This window comes from Falco biarmicus, chromosome 4 (genome assembly GCF_023638135.1).
Source record: "Falco biarmicus isolate bFalBia1 chromosome 4, bFalBia1.pri, whole genome shotgun sequence".
NCBI lineage: Eukaryota > Metazoa > Chordata > Aves > Falconiformes > Falconidae > Falco > Falco biarmicus.
This window is the reverse complement of record NC_079291.1, coordinates 62914982-62932962: the sequence shown is the minus strand read 5'-3', so window position 1 is coordinate 62932962 and position 17981 is coordinate 62914982. Positions and strand designations below refer to the sequence as shown.

At 57.3% G+C, this 17981-nt stretch overlaps 2 protein-coding genes across 2 annotated transcripts; both read left to right on the top strand.

Moving 5' to 3' along the window:
• The first annotated feature begins 1837 nt into the window (after nt 1–1837).
• Nucleotides 1838–2737, top strand: LOC130147620 (acrosin-like). Its single transcript, XM_056335058.1, has 2 exons — nt 1838–2012; nt 2350–2737. The coding sequence occupies exons 1-2, from the start codon at nt 1852–1854 to the stop codon at nt 2735–2737; spliced, it is 549 nt and encodes a 182-aa protein (XP_056191033.1). The 5' UTR covers nt 1838–1851.
• Nucleotides 2738–16532: 13795 nt separating this feature from the next.
• On the top strand, nt 16533–17432 carry LOC130147619 (acrosin-like). Its single transcript, XM_056335057.1, has 2 exons — nt 16533–16707; nt 17045–17432. The coding sequence occupies exons 1-2, from the start codon at nt 16547–16549 to the stop codon at nt 17430–17432; spliced, it is 549 nt and encodes a 182-aa protein (XP_056191032.1). The 5' UTR covers nt 16533–16546.
• The last annotated feature ends 549 nt before the right edge of the window (nt 17433–17981 follow it).

The following is a 17981-nucleotide window of genomic DNA, read 5'->3' as shown; positions in this document are numbered from 1 at the left end:
AGCTTGCCTGGGAACTGCTGTCCCTGCCAGAGTCCTCTCCGCCAAATGACCCCAATCTCTTCCTTCAAGCGTCTGTGAAGTGTGGCCACCTCTGATGGCATTCCCCACTAGCCACCTGCCAAAACCGGTGCTGAAAGAGCAGGGTTTCCCCAGCAGACAAGTTGTCTTCTCCAAGGCCGCCTTCTGCCTGCTCTCAGCAGACACATGGGAACCGGCTGCCGGTCCCTTTTCAAAACACAAAGCAGCCTTGAGCCCGCTTGCTTGGAGGCCAGTTCTGGGGCCTAGGAAGCCCTGCTGCACCTCAAGGGCCTTGAGAGCAGCTCTTCCACTTTCAGACAGAGCCTGCGTGGTCCTCCTCCTCGGGACCCGATTGCTCCCTCCGCTGTGCGCCTTATGCCTCGCCACAGAAGCCAGGATGGCAGCAGGGAGCTGCCGCACCTTTCACAAGCTTGGAGGCTGCCAACCTTCAAGCCATTGCCCTCGACCCTCCAGGGACCTAGCCCTGCTGTGCAAATGCAATGCACGTGCCTGGCTCCTGCTTCTCTCCTGCACTCCAGCAGGAGAGTGAGCAAGGCTCCTTCAGTAAGCGGCAGAAGACAGACTGACGAGGTGAGACTGATGCAAGCTCTTGCAAAGCTGTGAACAATGGCACGTTGGGCTGCGAGCAGGAGCATCCTTCTCTCTCTAGAGCTTCACGTTGATTGCCCTTGCCACAAGTGCCATGGTCAGTGGGTGCCCAGAACAGCAATCCAACCCACAGACAGCAAGGATATGACACCTGCCAGAGCGCGTTGCTGTGGCTGACATAGCCAGTGAGGAGTGTGCTGCACCTGCATTTCACTGTGCTTTGTGCAGGAAGGTTGACGTTGCTGGGCTGTGCTTGGCTTATTTGGATTGCCGAGCACTGCTTGGCTGCCATGGCCATCAACAGATTGGCTCTTCAACACCCAAGCACGCACATGCTGCTGTAGTCATTGTGTTCTTTGTTGTGTGTCTGTTTATTGGGAAGGAGCCGGTGGCACAGGGCTGCAGAGAGCAGGGCGGCAGGGAACTCCCCAAAGAGGCTGCGAGGCCACGCTGGGTGTTGCCCTGTGAGCTGTTAGCAGGCAGAGCTGGGAGCCAGGCGCTGCTGCCTGCCACGGGGCCTGCCCACCCTGATCGTGCAAGCAGGGCATTGCGTGGGGCTCTGTCAGGGGTGTGCGATCCCAGCTTCCGCCTCCAGTCCTGCTTGGAACCCCTCCTGTTGCCCCCCATCCCTCCCCCACCGCCACCACGCCCAGCACCTGGAACCAGGCACTCTGTGACATCAGCCCCGTGTCCAAGGGTACCCCAGGAACGGGAATCCTGCGGGCACTCTGTCGGTGGCCGTAGTGGTGGCGACAAGTCTTCGTTCTTGCAGCTGCCACATGTTGCTGGTAGTGATGGATGTTCTCCTCCTCCTCGTTGTCCTGCTGGCCATGTGCTGTCCTGTGCATGGCACATGGGATAGCTGTGGGTAAGTGGCCGAGGCTCTGGGAGGGACATTGGGCAACCCTTGTGAGCTTCTCTGGAGGGGTCCTGCTTGTCCCCCATGGCCACCCCAGTGGCTCTTGAAGGCCATCTGGGAGGCTCAGCTCCTTGCCATCACCCAGGCTGCCGGCACAACTCGTCTACGGGCTGAAGCAGAAAGCAGGGAAAGGGGAGCGGGCACGCACCCCACGGGTTTCCTCGGCCCTTCTGGCCATGCCTTGAGGGGAGGGAAGACAGCTGGCCTTTAGCCGGAATGGCACAAGCTTCCATGGAGCTAACCAGAATGGAGTTTCTGGTTACAGAGGCACCTGCGGCCTTCGGCCTGCGGCTTTTCACTACGGCATGTCGCGCATTGTGGGTGGCACAGATGCCCAGCCAGGGGCCTGGCCCTGGATCGTCAGCATCGAGGCTCCCTTGGAAGGAGGCACGGCGCACATCTGCGGGGGTTCCCTCATCAGCCCACAGTGGGTCCTCACATCAGCCCACTGCTTCATCGAGGCCAGGTAAGGAGGACCAGGGATCGGGGCTAGCCCCACACTCTAGCAGGTGCCCTGAGTGCAAAAGCACGTGCTGCTCCCGTCCCGTTGCCCTGCAGTACGCCCAGTGCCTGGGCACTCCGCAGCCACCTGAGAGGCTGCTCAGGAGAAGGCTGGGCTCATGCCACTGCTTCCCAGCAGCCTCCAGCTCGACACTGCTTGAGCCCAAGGAGCACGTGGTCTGTCGCACCCTCCCAAGCACTGCTTTCCTCTCTTCCTTGCCAAGCAGAAGGCAGGGCAACTGCTGTGCTGCTGCAGCATGTGGCTCTGCTCCCTCTGAGCCCTCTCTCCATCTGCCTTCCAGGAACATCACCATGTGGCAGGTGGTGGTAGGTGCCACCCGGCTGACCCAGCTGGGACCTGAGGCCCAGGCGCGCAACATCAAGCAGCTGCTGGTTCACCAGCACTTCAGTAATATCACACGGAGGAACGACATTGCCTTGCTGGAACTGGAGCAGCCTGTCCAGTGCAACAGCTACGTACAGCTTGCCTGCGTGCCCGATGCCTCGCTGAGAGTCTCGGAGCTGACAGAGTGCTACGTCAGTGGCTGGGGTGCCAGGACTGCAAGAGGTGAGCTCCCAAAATGTAGTCACGTTGCGAGTGCAAGCTTGGCCAGCTTGGGGAGGCAGGTTGCTCTTCCTGACAGCAGAGGCGAATGCCAGAATCAGGCTGTGGGGACGTATGCCTCTTAGAGAGGGGGGCGTGAGCCACTGACCCAGAGCAAGGCAGAAAGGAAGGAGCGGTCCAGCGCCTCCCCACATGCAAAGCCAAGCCCCGGGATAGGGCTTCAGTCACGCAGGGAAGGAGAACTGGCAATGAGCTGCTGGGAGTTCATTCCTTTCTGTGCTCTTCACAGCTGGAGGATCGGCGTATGTGCTGCAGGAGGCCCAGGTCCACCTCATTGATGCCGGGGTCTGTAACAGCAGCGGCTGGTACAGAGGGGCCATCCACACCCACAACATCTGTGCTGGCTATCCGCAGGGTGGCATCGACACCTGCCAGGTAGGAGCGTGCTACAAGCCAAGCCCCGGCAGCACGGGCAGCCCCGCCACAACCGCCCAAACCTGCACCGTCACGGGCTTTTCCTGGCCACTCACACTCCCATTGCTGTGTCCCCACTGCTGAGGGCCTAAACCCATTTCCCCATGGGTAGGGCCTTTGCCCAGGGCCTGCCTGCCTTGTCCCAGAGGCCTGGCACTTTGTTCACAATGCCTACCCAGTGCCCTTGGAAGCCCAGAGCTTCACCATCCCAAGCCAGACACAGCCTCCTGACACACCTGCAGCACCAACGTGCCGCAGGAAGAGCGAGCCCTGCCTTACAGGCCCACCGCCCCCTCCCAGGAAAGCTTCTCCAGAGCTTGGCTGGCCACTAAATACAGCTCTGGAAGTGCCATGAGAGGGAAGGAGCCAGCCACTGGGCTGACGGTGGCCACCCAACAACCCCTTCATCCTCTCTCCTCTGCTGCAGGGGGACAGCGGTGGGCCTCTTGTGTGCCAAGACAAGAGTGCTGACTACTTCTGGCTTGTTGGCCTGACCAGCTGGGGGATGGGCTGTGCGAGAGCAAAGAAGCCCGGAGTCTACACCTCCACCCAGCACTTCTACAACTGGATCCTGGAACAGATGGGCCTGCACACAGCAGTAGCGACTACGGCAAGGCCGCAGCCAGCCTTCACCTCCACCCCCGTTCACAGGCCAACACCAACAGAAGCAGGAAGGTTTATACCCTGCCCACTTCCAGTGCAGAAGCTGTGGGATTTCCTTTCTTGGCTGCAGAAGTTGGTGCAGTTCCTAATAGGAGAAAAGGTTTGATCAGCAGGACGGAGAGGATCCAGGGCTGGCTGCAGCGCACCACCACCACCATTTCCCGCTGGGGCAATGCCTGCTGATGCAAAGGCAGCCTCAGTGTCAAAGGCCTGCTCTGTCCTGCCCACGCTCCTCTCAACGGAAGAGCTCAGCTGGCTGAGTCCCTGCAATAAAGTGTTTCAGTTCTGTGGCTAACCAGGCGCCAGTCCTCTTCAGTCTCGTGTGCAAGGCCAGGACTTCCACGCCCGGCACCTGCCGGAGGAAGCAGGCTGCAGGCAGACAAGTCGGGCACAAAGGGTCACAGCAAAGGGCTGAAGCTCTGCCTGCTCAGCAAGAAGGATGAGGGTGCAGTGGAACAAGGGAAGGCAGGTCATTGCGGGGCTCAGGGCCTTGGGGATGGCAGCTGGAAGCACAGACTGCCTTAGGCCCGCTCCTGGTGGGATCCCTGTGTGCATCTGTATGAGGCGCAAGCGAACTTGAACGTGGACTCTCAGGGCCCAGGAAACACAGATCTAGAAAGACCCAAGGCTTGCACCAGGCACTGGTGAGGGAGCCTTGGCCTTGAGCCCCACATATGACATGGACTTAATTTCTAGACTGTTATCTGAGGCATCTACGAACACGCTGTGCTTATGAATCCAGGGAGTGAGGCTGTGTTTCTGTTTCAGTAGCCTCATCCTCTGGTCTCATGGTTTAATGCCGGCCGGCAACCAAGCACCACGCAGCCGCCTGCTCACTCCTCCTCATCCGGAGGGCTGGGGAGGAGAATCAGAAAGGAATGTAAAACTTGAGGGTTGAGATAAGAACAATTTCATAATTTAAACAGAATAAAGAGGTAAGAACATCAGTAATAACAATGATAATAGTAATAATTAAAATGGAAAGGTGGAGGAAAGGGGTAAAATCCAAAGGAAAAGGGAAAAGGGGAGAAAACCCCCAAGTGATGCACAGTACAACTGCTCACCACCTGCTGACTGATGCGCAGCCAGTCTCCGAGCAACGATCCCTCCCCAGCTAACCCTCCTACTTTCTATACCAAGCATGACGTCCCATGGTATGGAATACCTCTTTGGCTGGTTCAGGGCAGCTGACCTGGCTGTGTCCCTTCCCAGTCTCTTGTGCTCCCCCAGCACTCTGGCTGGCAAGGCCCAAGAATCCAAAAAGTCCTTGACTTTAGTATAAACATTACCCAGCAACAACTAAGAACATCAGTGTGGCTATCAACATTGTTCTCACATCACAGGCAAAACACAGCGCTGTACTAGCCACTAAGAAGAAAATTAACTCTATCCCAGCTGAAACCAGGACATGTGGAAACCCAGGAAAGGCCTGGACTGCATTCACATGGGTGTAAGCAGTGGCTACATCTGCAGGGATACTTGTCAAGGTATTGCTTTGTCTGTGTCAATCTGTTTTGCCCTTCACATTCATTGTGGCACTCTCTCTGTGTGTATGTGCGTGTCTGGCTCTTTGGAATGCAGCTGCACGCACGTGGGAAGATCCATTTAGGCTGGCATAGGAGCAGCCCCCCAGGTGCCCACCTCATTCAGATCAACCAGACCTGAAAGGAGAAATCCCACAGTGTTCAGAAGCCTGCTGCCTCTGGCTGCTCCGTAACGGAGTGGGCAAGGAAACCCAAAGCAACTCTGCAGCAGAGATCACCGGGTGGGCAGGGAGGCAGCTCTGACTGCCCCACAAACAAAGCAGCGAAAGCCATTTATCCTCGCATCCTCTTCCTGAGCTTTCCCCAACACCATTCTTTTACCTTCAGCAAAATCTCTCCCTATTACCAGCAACACTGCCCTGAAACCAGAAATTGCACATCCTCTTCTTCATTCTCCCCTTTCAGACTCCTTTTCCCAACACTACAAGCAGAACAACACCAAGGCAATTAATAATTAACTTCCCCTCCATCATTATCAATACATTACCATCAAGTATCATGAGTGTCTATTTACTTCTTGTTCCATGATTGTTTCTCAAGGCCAAAAAACCAAACCCACTTATGGGACTTCTTCCCATTGTCCTTTGCATGTACCAAAAGAACATGAACTGCCATGCTGTATTGGAGATTATGCTTCCCTTTCCTAGGCCATTTCTCTTGATCACCTAAGGTATACAAGGGCCACCAGTGATGACAATATTCGGCCCATTTTTTCTGAGTGGGGGGGTCACCCCAAAACTTGCTCCAGCATCTTAATAAACAACCCAAAAGAACTCTGAAGAACCAAATCCATCTAGCAGAAAGACCAGATCCCATGTGTACAAAGTTTCAAAATCATAAACGCTCAATACCTAAACCAGACCCTGCAAACAAAACTGGACAGAGGCAAAATCCAGCAAACAAAATCCAACAAAGTTTCACCTGAGCGTGAGGCAAAATCCGGCCTCTGGGCATCCGCGTAACAGCATATGGATTGGACAATTGTGCACTTCAAATATCCCGGGGGGACTCTGACCCACCAGGGGGACTTCAACCCGCAATGCGATACGACTTCTTTGTAAGCAACCTCAGTGTTTATGACCATGTCGCTGTTATCCCAGAGAGCTGTCACAGAGATTCACCTGGCCAGGGAATCTCAGAACCCTGGCAAAACTACTCCGGTGCGTGCTTGCGGTGCTCACGATTTCTCTGGTCTGTCGAGATTCCGGAAAGCGGGTCCCGTTTGGTCACCATGTTCTGTTACCGAAAATCATAACCAAGAAAGCTCTCTGAGCCAAAGGACAGTTTAGGAAGCTGACAGTGGTTTATTGCCATGCTGGATGCACGGTGGATTTTTCCTCCTAACCCACACACCAAGTTCTCGAGGGTACACATTACAGAGGATAATACGGCACACTGGAAGGACACGCTGGAGCAGCTCAAGGAGAAGGTGCTGCCGACAGAGGCCCATGATGCGGCTGGGTGAGTGCAGTGGGGATGGGGATGGCTTTGGGCATCTCGCCCTGTTCCTTCCAGCTATCCCAGCTGGTGCTCGCGAGGTACCCTGGCATCAGAGCACTTTAGCCAGCAAAGTGTGGGGATGCTGATCAGGAATCAGTGCCTTTTCCTCCCACCGGTAGCAGGTTCCTGACATGAAAGGAGGCAGGAGGAGGGGGCACGTGCAGGACAGAGCCCTCCCAAACCAGAAGTGGGAGTGGGTGCAGAGGCTTTCTGGAGCAAGGCTGGGGGGGGACGGCTCATCTCCCCAAGCAGGGGTGTGACATGCAGTGCTGGGGAGCTGGGTTGTGACCTGCTCTCCTGGCAAGGCGCAGGGGGGTAATTAGCGCTGACAAAGGGATGAAAGCGGTGTGAGGGCTGGTTTGGATGGCAGGCATGGGAGCCTGCGCCCTTCCCCTCGCACCCCTGCGCGCCCTGGGCAGCCACAGGTGTGAGGGTGTCTGCCTGGGGGGACCAACCCTGCCAAGGTCCCTCTGCAGCCCTACGTGCCTGTGGGGGGGTGGGGACCCTTTCGTGGCAGCAGCAGGCAGGGGATGCCTTTGGCTACAAGCCTGTGGGCTTTGGGGCGCTGCTTTGAGCCAGGGTTGGTTGTTTGCCCCCTGTCACCCACCCGTGGCTCCTGCCTTCTCCAGGAGAATTACGGCCATCCCATTGCTGCCGCCGCTGACCCCTGCCTCACTGGGCACCCGGGTGCCATCATCAAGCAGTAGCAACGTCAGCATCACGGCCACAGGTAGGGGACACGGGGACCCATCCCCGGCCCCTGGGGATGTCATACCACAGCAAGGGAGGGCTCTTCTCCGGGTGTGGGCAGAGGGTCTGGGGGTGCCTGGGCAGGGCAGGGGAGCAGAGATGTGCTGGGGAGGGTCAGCTGTTCTTGCCCCAGGCCTGTGGGGTCCTACAGCCTTGCCCGGCGCTGCCCCATCGAGCCCATTTTTCTGCCTCAGTGGTGCAGAAGCCACGTGATGAGCTGTGCCTGGTCTCAGCCTGACCTCAGGTTTGCTGGGGCATCAGGTGCCTCCTGTGAGATAAGTCGCCAAAATTCAGCTCCGCAGCAGCCTCACCCACCGGGTGCTCTACGGCCACTCCAGCCCCCTATCCTGTGCCCCATCAAGGTAGGGATGACAAAGGTAGGGATCTGGAGGGGCGACCAAGGCTGGGAGGGTGATGCTGTGCACTGGGAGGGATGCATGACTCAGTTTCCGCAGGGAGAGCTGGGTGTGGGAGGGTTGCCTGGGGATGCTGAATTCAGCCCCATGTGTCAGCCACGCTGCTCTCTCCTCAGCACGACAAGATGGAGCTGTTGGGCCAAGACAGCCGCATCCCCAGGGACTGGCAGGACAAGCAGCTGCCTGTGATTGTGGGCAAGGAGGGTACAGCTAAGGCACGCTTGGGGAGGGGATCCAGCAGGTGCCAAGGGGACGGAAGTGTTGGCATGAAGCCATATTCACCCTGGCGCCCCCCAGCCTGCCTCCCTCTGGTCTTTCTTTCAGGCTTCCCGAGGGACAAGGCCAAGCTGTCCCCAAGGCAGAGGGATGCCCGGGACACCGGCCACCTGCTCTCACAGCCCCGGAGGGTTGGGTCCTTGAGCTGCCAGCTGGGTATGGTCTGTTGGGGTACCGGGGGGGAGAGGGCACCCTACTGTCAGCCAGTGGGTGGGGGCGAGCAGGGGTCGATGCCCCCAGCCAGGCAGGGTGGGATGGAGTCTGGAGTGGGATGGGGACGGGTGAAATGGGATGGAGGGGGAGGGCTGGCACATGGGGCAACTGGTCCCCACATTGGAGCTGGAGTGAGGTGGGTGGCCATGGTGGGGCAGCCCTGGCCAGTGTGGGACTACAGCCTGTCTGCTTCAGGGTGGGGGCCAGGACCATGTTTCAGGGTGTCTCTGGCCGGGCAGGTGCCACTGCTGCCTGCCCCGTCCTGGGCTGGCAGAGCTGCACACAGCCATTGCCCGCCCCTAGGGCTGCAGGGGGGCTGAGCCCTGATTCTCGACCCCAGGCACCGTGGCCTCGCTGGAGCAGAGGCCAGCCTCATTCCATGGGCAGCTCTGCCAGGCGCCACCGGGGCTCCTCGTCCAGCCCCTTCGGAGTGACTCCAGCACCACAGCAGCTGAGCGGGACTGGGGGTCCGCGAGCAAACCCACCCCACCGAGCAGGAGAGCAAGCAGCTGAAGGCAGTAGCAATAAAGGATGACGGGCAGTGCAGCGCCTCTGTGGCCTGAGTGGGGTGGCTCTGGGTTGGGATCTTCCCCTCATGCATAAGGGGTGGCTGGCAGCACCCCTTATTCTGCGGGCACGTGGCACCAGAGGAGCTGCTGGAAATTGCCCCTGTCCAACCCCTTCCCAGGGCCTGTGCCAGCCCCGTGCTGCCAGGCTCCCCCTGACCCCCCCGACCACCACGAGCCCCACTTTTGGCCCCCGTGGCCCCTGCCAGGGGAGCCGATGGCCCCAAAGGGGGTCTGGGGGAGCCGGGCGGTGCAGCAGGGTCATGATGATGCTCAGGTGCTGCTGAAGATGGTAGGGAATGGGGACCTCAGGGAGAAGGGCAGCAGCCGCACACGGCTTAGTGCCAGAAGTGAATCCCACTTGGAGCCCGCTGGTTTGTTCTCGCTTGTGCCAAGGGATGAGCATCCCCGCACCAGTTTGCTTCTGTCCTGTTGGAGAAACCCCCTCTCCCTCTTCCAGCGCTGCCATTGATGGGAAGAGGGAGGTACCGACCGCCGTGCTGCCCAGCCCAGGGCAGCTGGTGCTCCCCACCTCCAGAGCAAAACACCACAAGCCCTTCCCTGCTCCCAAACCTGGGGGGACATGTCCCCTCCTTTCCCTTATGCCACCCCCACGGCTTGGAGTTGCTTTCCCCAGCCCCCTTTTGCCCCCAGTCCACTCCCTATCAGATGGGGGAAAGCCCCACTGTGTGCTGAGACCTGTCTCAAGTTGTGTTGTGAGTGGAGAGGTACCGGGCAGGGAAACTGCCGTCCCTGGAAGCAGTGGGGCAGGGGGAGCCTGGGGGTGTCACAGCTGGGGACATGTGGCTGTGTACACAGGGGATGCTGGGGGGGAGAGCATGACACAAGCCCCCAGACCTCCTGCACACACAGTGACAGACCCCGTCTTTGCCCACCCCGCTGCATTCCCCAGGGATCCACTCCGCAGAGATGTTTCCCTCGGTGGGTTTGGGTTTTCAGGGAAAAAATGGGTGCTAAAGGACCACTTTGGGGGTGCCCAGGTACATCCATCAGGATTTGGGGTCCCCCCAGTGCCACCTGCACTGGGATAACTGGGAGCACTCAGGGCAAAGCAGTAGGCATCAGAGCAGAGCCAGCAAAGGACCATCCTGCACGCCAGGGCTGGGCTCAGGCATCAATGGGCTTCAAAGCACCCCCAGGACTAATGGCATTTGCAGGATACAAATCCTGCAAAGGATGCCTTTGGTGCTCATGGCCCCCAGCTCAGCCCCTCTCCCACTCTCTGCCCCATTTGCTGATGCTGGGACCCAGCTGCACCCTATGAACACCCCCACCACCTCCTATAGACACCGAGCCCCCACCTCCCACCCCTCCTTGGGTGCTGCCTGCACCACCGAAGCGGGTGAGTAGCCCCAGCTGGAGCCTTTTCCGCTTTTTTCCTTGGAGGTTGTGCCGTCCCTGGGGGGCATGCCAGCGCCGCCGCTGTGCCTGGAGCCCCCCAGCCCTCGCTGGCCTCTCCAGGCTGGGCTGAGACTCGGCACAGCTTCCTGGGGCTGCCGGCACCTCCCGTCCCCACTGGTGCTGCTGTGGCATGGGGGGGTTCGCTCCCAGTCTTGGTGCCCTGCCAGGATCGTCCTCCCGGCAAAGAGAAAAGGCCAGGACAGCTGGTGTTAAACAAGTGATTTTGTTTCCTACATTATTTTTGAATGAAAAGCAAAACCCCAGAAAACTTCAAGCAACTGTGTTTTGAAGGAAACAGCACCACAGCCGCAGTCACGCACCAGCCACCCCCCTGGGCTGAGGTCAGACGCAATGCTGGAGGTGGGGACAGAGCTCTGAGCTTCTGGGGTGGTGTTTGCCAGGTGAATGTGAAACACCGGTTTAAAAAAACCAGCCCGGTGGAGTAACACAGTACAGTGCTGCAAGGATTACTGAACGCATCGGCTGAAGGGTGTGAAGCCCCTGGCAGGTGTCTGCGTGGCCCCTTGTTCTGAGCCAGGATGGCACGGTGCTCTTCACACTGGAAGCCCATGCTCAGAGTGTGAGTGGTATTGCTCTTCTCTGTCCTTCCAACTGCTCATCAGCCCTGCCAGCAGCAAGGGCAGCACTCGTGGGATGCTCTTGCCCCACTCAGGCTGGCATTTGCTGGGCTGTATTTGGGTAGAAAGCGTGGAACTAGGGCACCGGTGAGCAGAGGGTGGTGCGGGTGCCCCCTGGGTCATGCCCAGGAGCACAGCCCGAGTTATCTTGGGGCCCCGCTCCAAACCCCACCCTGAGTGGAAGCTAAAGGCAGCGGGCTGAACTGAAGCCAGGAGCTGCTCACGTCTCAGACTCCCTCACTGCTTTAGGCCAGTGTGACGTGCAGAATTAAACTCTATAACTCACGATAAGTTATAACGCAGGTATGTTTATTGCGGCGCCGGGTGCAAGGGGGATCGCTCCTCCTAACTAACACTTAGTTGTACTCACAATACATATTTATACAGTGAAGTTGGTTAGTTCTGCCCAAAGTCTACACCTACTAACTAATTGTGGGTTAGTTGCTTTCTCGCTTCAATTTAAAGGTGCAGTTCATTTTAAATTGACTGGGCATGCTCCCCGAGCGGGAGATTCCCCCTCTTCGGGGCGGGGGGGGGGGCGGGCATTTGAGTAGGAGATCGTGATCTCCCACTACCACAATTACTTTATCCTAGTGGTGCAGATTATCTCAAAATTTTACTGAATCTTCCTATATTTTGTGTTTATGTAACAGCTAGTTACAAGAAGATTTTGATTCTAAGGAATTAACCTTCATGATAGAATTACATTAATACTTATTGACCAGTGAGGTATGAATCGCTGTGCTGCTTGTTATCGCAGACTGTTATTTGAAATCCCTGTGCTATACTATAGACCATACTAAGCTTAGTCCTTACTCTCAGACCACAACCAGAGCGCCCAGGTTCTGTTGTGTATGGGATGAGTTATTGGACAGCTTGGCAAGGCCGATATCCAGCTGTCCCACTTGGCAACAAAACTAACTTTTAAGGTGTCCTGAAGTGAACTACCTTCATTATAATACCAAAAAATCATGCCCACAGGTCAAGTAGACCCTTGCCCAGCTGAAGACCCTTCCCCTGTGCAAGCGTAGTAACAGAAAAGGATGACACAGCAAATATAACAATTATATGCAAATTACTAACCAATCATTGTAATTGGGAGTGTATGACCTTGTAATTTTCTGTATAAATGTAACAGTAAAACCTACACAGGTGTGCCTGATTTGTGGAGATGCCACCGAGCACCCAGCGCTGCAATTAAGGAGTGCCTGCTGCTCTAATGCTGCAATGGTGTTAAGAGGTTTGACTCCCAATTTCGGTGACAGTGGTGACAGGTGGAAGGTGTGGTTAAGCAGAACAGCTTGTAACAACTCTATAAAAAAAAGGAACCAACATTGGACGGAACGTTCCCCCACCGGACATGGAAACGTATCGGACTGTCGGGACACGGCAGCTCCGGGGTGGTAGCTGTTGCTGTAAGCCTTTCCTTCTTAACTTCTTTCTTTCCTTCCTTCCTCTCTTAATCTGTCACTCTCACTCCCCCTTTGCATTCACGTATTTCTTGTTGGGCAAATAAAGTTCCTTGGCTCTTGACTCCATTTTGAGTCTTCATTCTGTTCCCGAGAATACAAACAGAACCACGCTCCGGTCTCAGACGGGCATGTAACATTTTAATTGGTGTCACGGACAGGATTCTCAGTGAAACAGAAATTGCCAGGTTCTTTATGAGAGACTCTTGTGTGTGTGCCTGAGACCTACCTTGGTACGAAGTGAGTGCAGAGTCTGAGTCCGCGGTTCTGTTTGTCCGTGAGGAAAAGAGGTGAAGAAGGACTAAGCGACAGAATTGAACAAGAGACGAGTCTCTAAAGCAGTTTAAAAGTGTGACCTCCAGAGGGTGAAGGGAGGTGGGTGTAGTAGCAGCGAACATACAGTGAGGCCATCTCAGGACAAAATAACCCCTCTTTGGTGAAAGGAGTGCCCACACTTCTACAGAGGTTCGTGATGTTTCCCCCACTAAAGTATGGGCCGGAGTTATATAAACTGGATGATTTTGGGGAACCTATCATGCTCGCCGAGCTCCCCAAGGTGAGAATGGGCAAAAAATCAGTGGTTCCAACCACTATAGTGTAGTGGATAGGGTCATGATATTGCAGACGGAGGCTAAAGTTAGGGCTGGTGTAGGACAATGCCTCAAGGACAAGAGTCCAAGTACTGATAGCCTGATGAATAGAGACTTGTTAGAACTTGTAGGGCACTAGCCCTGGGAACAAAGGAACAAGCTAACTGCAGACCCCTGAGCCGTTACAGTTGAGGAGGCAACCAGACGGACAGAGAAACAAGTAGCCAGATAAGGGAACGCATAGTGCCGATAAGTAACTTTGTTAATCAAGAAAGCCGGGTAGAAAGAAGCCCCCTAATTTTGGAATAGAAATTGTTGCTAGGTCAAGATAAACCAATAAGTTCCTATTGTTTTAACGGTGTGCCTTAAATATCAACCAATCAGTGTTTTTTACGCTTAAGATTTAACCAATCAGTGTGTAATATGTAGAAGGTAGAAACGTATATATGTGTAAGAAAATCACTAATAAACGGACAACTTGCTTGCATCAAGCTGCGTCCCGTCTCTTCATTTGCCGCACCAAGCCTGCTAGGAGTGCAGGGGAGTTGCGCTCTGTGCTACGAGGAACACCTAAGGCCTCTGGACAGAAAGCCAGACTTGTTTGGGGAGGGAGCATGCTCCAGCATCATCCGCAGAGCCATAAGAACTCCTTTCACTGCATGATCAAGAGGAAGCAAAGGGCATGCCCATGTTTCCAGAGATCCCAGTTCAGCTGGAGGCATGCCCTGCAGTCCTGGGTAGGAACAGAGCTGGGAGCTGCAGCACCATGGCTTGCCGGGGCCCAAGCACAGAGCAAGAGGAGGACGGTCCTGGCAGCTTCAGAGGCAGGCCCTTCTGCAGCTCCCGCAGGGGGGGCATGCCTAGGTGGGCAGCAGCTGAGGGCATGCATGCTCAAGCACCTCCAAGTCCTTCCTGCCTCTGGGAGGTGGAGAGGTGGCCAGTGGTTGGCAGGCCTGGTCCTCTTGCAAGGTGGGGACGCTGGGGCTGAGCAGGCACGTCGGCTGACACCGCAGGCCATCCACATGCCTGAGAGGCTCTCTCTCCCCTCTTGCTTGTCACCTCGTCCAGCTTCAGGTTCACTAGTGAGCTGTGCACGCGCACAGGGCTCCCAGCAGCAGCTGGCCCGAGACACTGGGGCTTTCCAAGTGCTGGCTGCCTGTGGCCTGTCTTGCCGTCGGCCTTTGCTAGCAGCCAGGCCTGGGGACCCACCGTGTGGCAGGTGCAGAATGGGACCACACAGGAAGGGCTTTGGGGTGGCTCTCCAAAAGAAGCCAGTGGGTACTGTGGTGATTAGGCGCAGGGCTCAGGCAAGCAAGGCAGCCAGCACTTTGCTTCTGTGTGACCGGCTCCTTGATCCCCCCTTCTCTCCATTTGCCGTGCTTATACGTGCCCCTCATCTTCCCTGAGTCCTGCCTCTCTCAGCCCTGCTCTCCTCCCAGACACGGGGCCAACCCCAGTTATTTTTTCCCCCCTTTGCTCCCAGGTTTGCCCCATCTGTCAACACATGTGGTCTTTGGGTGTTGTTAGCTAGGTCACCTTGGACTTGTGTGCCATTACTGACGAGCTTGCCTGGGAACTGCTGTCCCTGCCAGAGTCCTCTCCGCCAAATGACCCCAATCTCTTCCTTCAAGCGTCTGTGAAGTGTGGCCACCTCTGATGGCATTCCCCACTAGCCACCTGCCAAAACCGGTGCTGAAAGAGCAGGGTTTCCCCAGCAGACAAGTTGTCTTCTCCAAGGCCGCCTTCTGCCTGCTCTCAGCAGACACATGGGAACCGGCTGCCGGTCCCTTTTCAAAACACAAAGCAGCCTTGAGCCCGCTTGCTTGGAGGCCAGTTCTGGGGCCTAGGAAGCCCTGCTGCACCTCAAGGGCCTTGAGAGCAGCTCTTCCACTTTCAGACAGAGCCTGCGTGGTCCTCCTCCTCGGGACCCGATTGCTCCCTCCGCTGTGCGCCTTATGCCTCACCACAGAAGCCAGGATGGCAGCAGGGAGCTGCCGCACCTTTCACAAGCTTGGAGGCTGCCAACCTTCAAGCCATTGCCCTCGACCCTCCAGGGACCTAGCCCTGCTGTGCAAATGCAATGCACGTGCCTGGCTCCTGCTTCTCTCCTGCACTCCAGCAGGAGAGTGAGCAAGGCTCCTTCAGTAAGCGGCAGAAGACAGACTGACGAGGTGAGACTGATGCAAGCTCTTGCAAAGCTGTGAACAATGGCACGTTGGGCTGCGAGCAGGAGCATCCTTCTCTCTCTAGAGCTTCACGTTGATTGCCCTTGCCACAAGTGCCATGGTCAGTGGGTGCCCAGAACAGCAATCCAACCCACAGACAGCAAGGATATGACACCTGCCAGAGCGCGTTGCTGTGGCTGACATAGCCAGTGAGGAGTGTGCTGCACCTGCATTTCACTGTGCTTTGTGCAGGAAGGTTGACGTTGCTGGGCTGTGCTTGGCTTATTTGGATTGCCGAGCACTGCTTGGCTGCCATGGCCATCAACAGATTGGCTCTTCAACACCCAAGCACGCACATGCTGCTGTAGTCATTGTGTTCTTTGTTGTGTGTCTGTTTATTGGGAAGGAGCCGGTGGCACAGGGCTGCAGAGAGCAGGGCGGCAGGGAACTCCCCAAAGAGGCTGCGAGGCCACGCTGGGTGTTGCCCTGTGAGCTGTTAGCAGGCAGAGCTGGGAGCCAGGCGCTGCTGCCTGCCACGGGGCCTGCCCACCCTGATCGTGCAAGCAGGGCATTGCGTGGGGCTCTGTCAGGGGTGTGCGATCCCAGCTTCCGCCTCCAGTCCTGCTTGGAACCCCTCCTGTTGCCCCCCATCCCTCCCCCACCGCCACCACGCCCAGCACCTGGAACCAGGCACTCTGTGACATCAGCCCCGTGTCCAAGGGTACCCCAGGAACGGGAATCCTGCGGGCACTCTGTCGGTGGCCGTAGTGGTGGCGACAAGTCTTCGTTCTTGCAGCTGCCACATGTTGCTGGTAGTGATGGATGTTCTCCTCCTCCTCGTTGTCCTGCTGGCCATGTGCTGTCCTGTGCATGGCACATGGGATAGCTGTGGGTAAGTGGCCGAGGCTCTGGGAGGGACATTGGGCAACCCTTGTGAGCTTCTCTGGAGGGGTCCTGCTTGTCCCCCATGGCCACCCCAGTGGCTCTTGAAGGCCATCTGGGAGGCTCAGCTCCTTGCCATCACCCAGGCTGCCGGCACAACTCGTCTACGGGCTGAAGCAGAAAGCAGGGAAAGGGGAGCGGGCACGCACCCCACGGGTTTCCTCGGCCCTTCTGGCCATGCCTTGAGGGGAGGGAAGACAGCTGGCCTTTAGCCGGAATGGCACAAGCTTCCATGGAGCTAACCAGAATGGAGTTTCTGGTTACAGAGGCACCTGCGGCCTTCGGCCTGCGGCTTTTCACTACGGCATGTCGCGCATTGTGGGTGGCACAGATGCCCAGCCAGGGGCCTGGCCCTGGATCGTCAGCATCGAGGCTCCCTTGGAAGGAGGCACGGCGCACATCTGCGGGGGTTCCCTCATCAGCCCACAGTGGGTCCTCACATCAGCCCACTGCTTCATCGAGGCCAGGTAAGGAGGACCAGGGATCGGGGCTAGCCCCACACTCTAGCAGGTGCCCTGAGTGCAAAAGCACGTGCTGCTCCCGTCCCGTTGCCCTGCAGTACGCCCAGTGCCTGGGCACTCCGCAGCCACCTGAGAGGCTGCTCAGGAGAAGGCTGGGCTCATGCCACTGCTTCCCAGCAGCCTCCAGCTCGACACTGCTTGAGCCCAAGGAGCACGTGGTCTGTCGCACCCTCCCAAGCACTGCTTTCCTCTCTTCCTTGCCAAGCAGAAGGCAGGGCAACTGCTGTGCTGCTGCAGCATGTGGCTCTGCTCCCTCTGAGCCCTCTCTCCATCTGCCTTCCAGGAACATCACCATGTGGCAGGTGGTGGTAGGTGCCACCCGGCTGACCCAGCTGGGACCTGAGGCCCAGGCGCGCAACATCAAGCAGCTGCTGGTTCACCAGCACTTCAGTAATATCACACGGAGGAACGACATTGCCTTGCTGGAACTGGAGCAGCCTGTCCAGTGCAACAGCTACGTACAGCTTGCCTGCGTGCCGGATGCCTCGCTGAGAGTCTCGGAGCTGACAGAGTGCTACGTCAGTGGCTGGGGTGCCAGGACTGCAAGAGGTGAGCTCCCAAAATGTAGTCACGTTGCGAGTGCAAGCTTGGCCAGCTTGGGGAGGCAGGTTGCTCTTCCTGACGGCAGGGGCGAAAGCCAGAATCAGGCTGTGGGGACGTATGCCTCTTAGAGAGGGGGGCGTGAGCCACTGACCCAGAGCAAGGCAGAAAGGAAGGAGCGGTCCAGCGCCTCCCCACATGCAAAGCCAAGCCCCGGGATAGGGCTTCAGTCACGCAGGGAAGGAGAACTGGCAATGAGCTGCTGGGTGTTCATTCCTTTCTGTGCTCTTCACAGCTGGAGGATCGGCGTATGTGCTGCAGGAGGCCCAGGTCCACCTCATTGATGCCGGGGTCTGTAACAGCAGCGGCTGGTACAGAGGGGCCATCCACACCCACAACATCTGTGCTGGCTATCCGCAGGGTGGCATCGACACCTGCCAGGTAGGAGCGTGCTACAAGCCAAGCCCCGGCAGCACGGGCAGCCCCGCCACAACCGCCCAAACCTGCACCGTCACGGGCTTTTCCTGGCCACTCACACTCCCATTGCTGTGTCCCCACTGCTGAGGGCCTAAACCCATTTCCCCATGGGTAGGGCCTTTGCCCAGGGCCTGCCTGCCTTGTCCCAGAGGCCTGGCACTTTGTTCACAATGCCTACCCAGTGCCCTTGGAAGCCCAGAGCT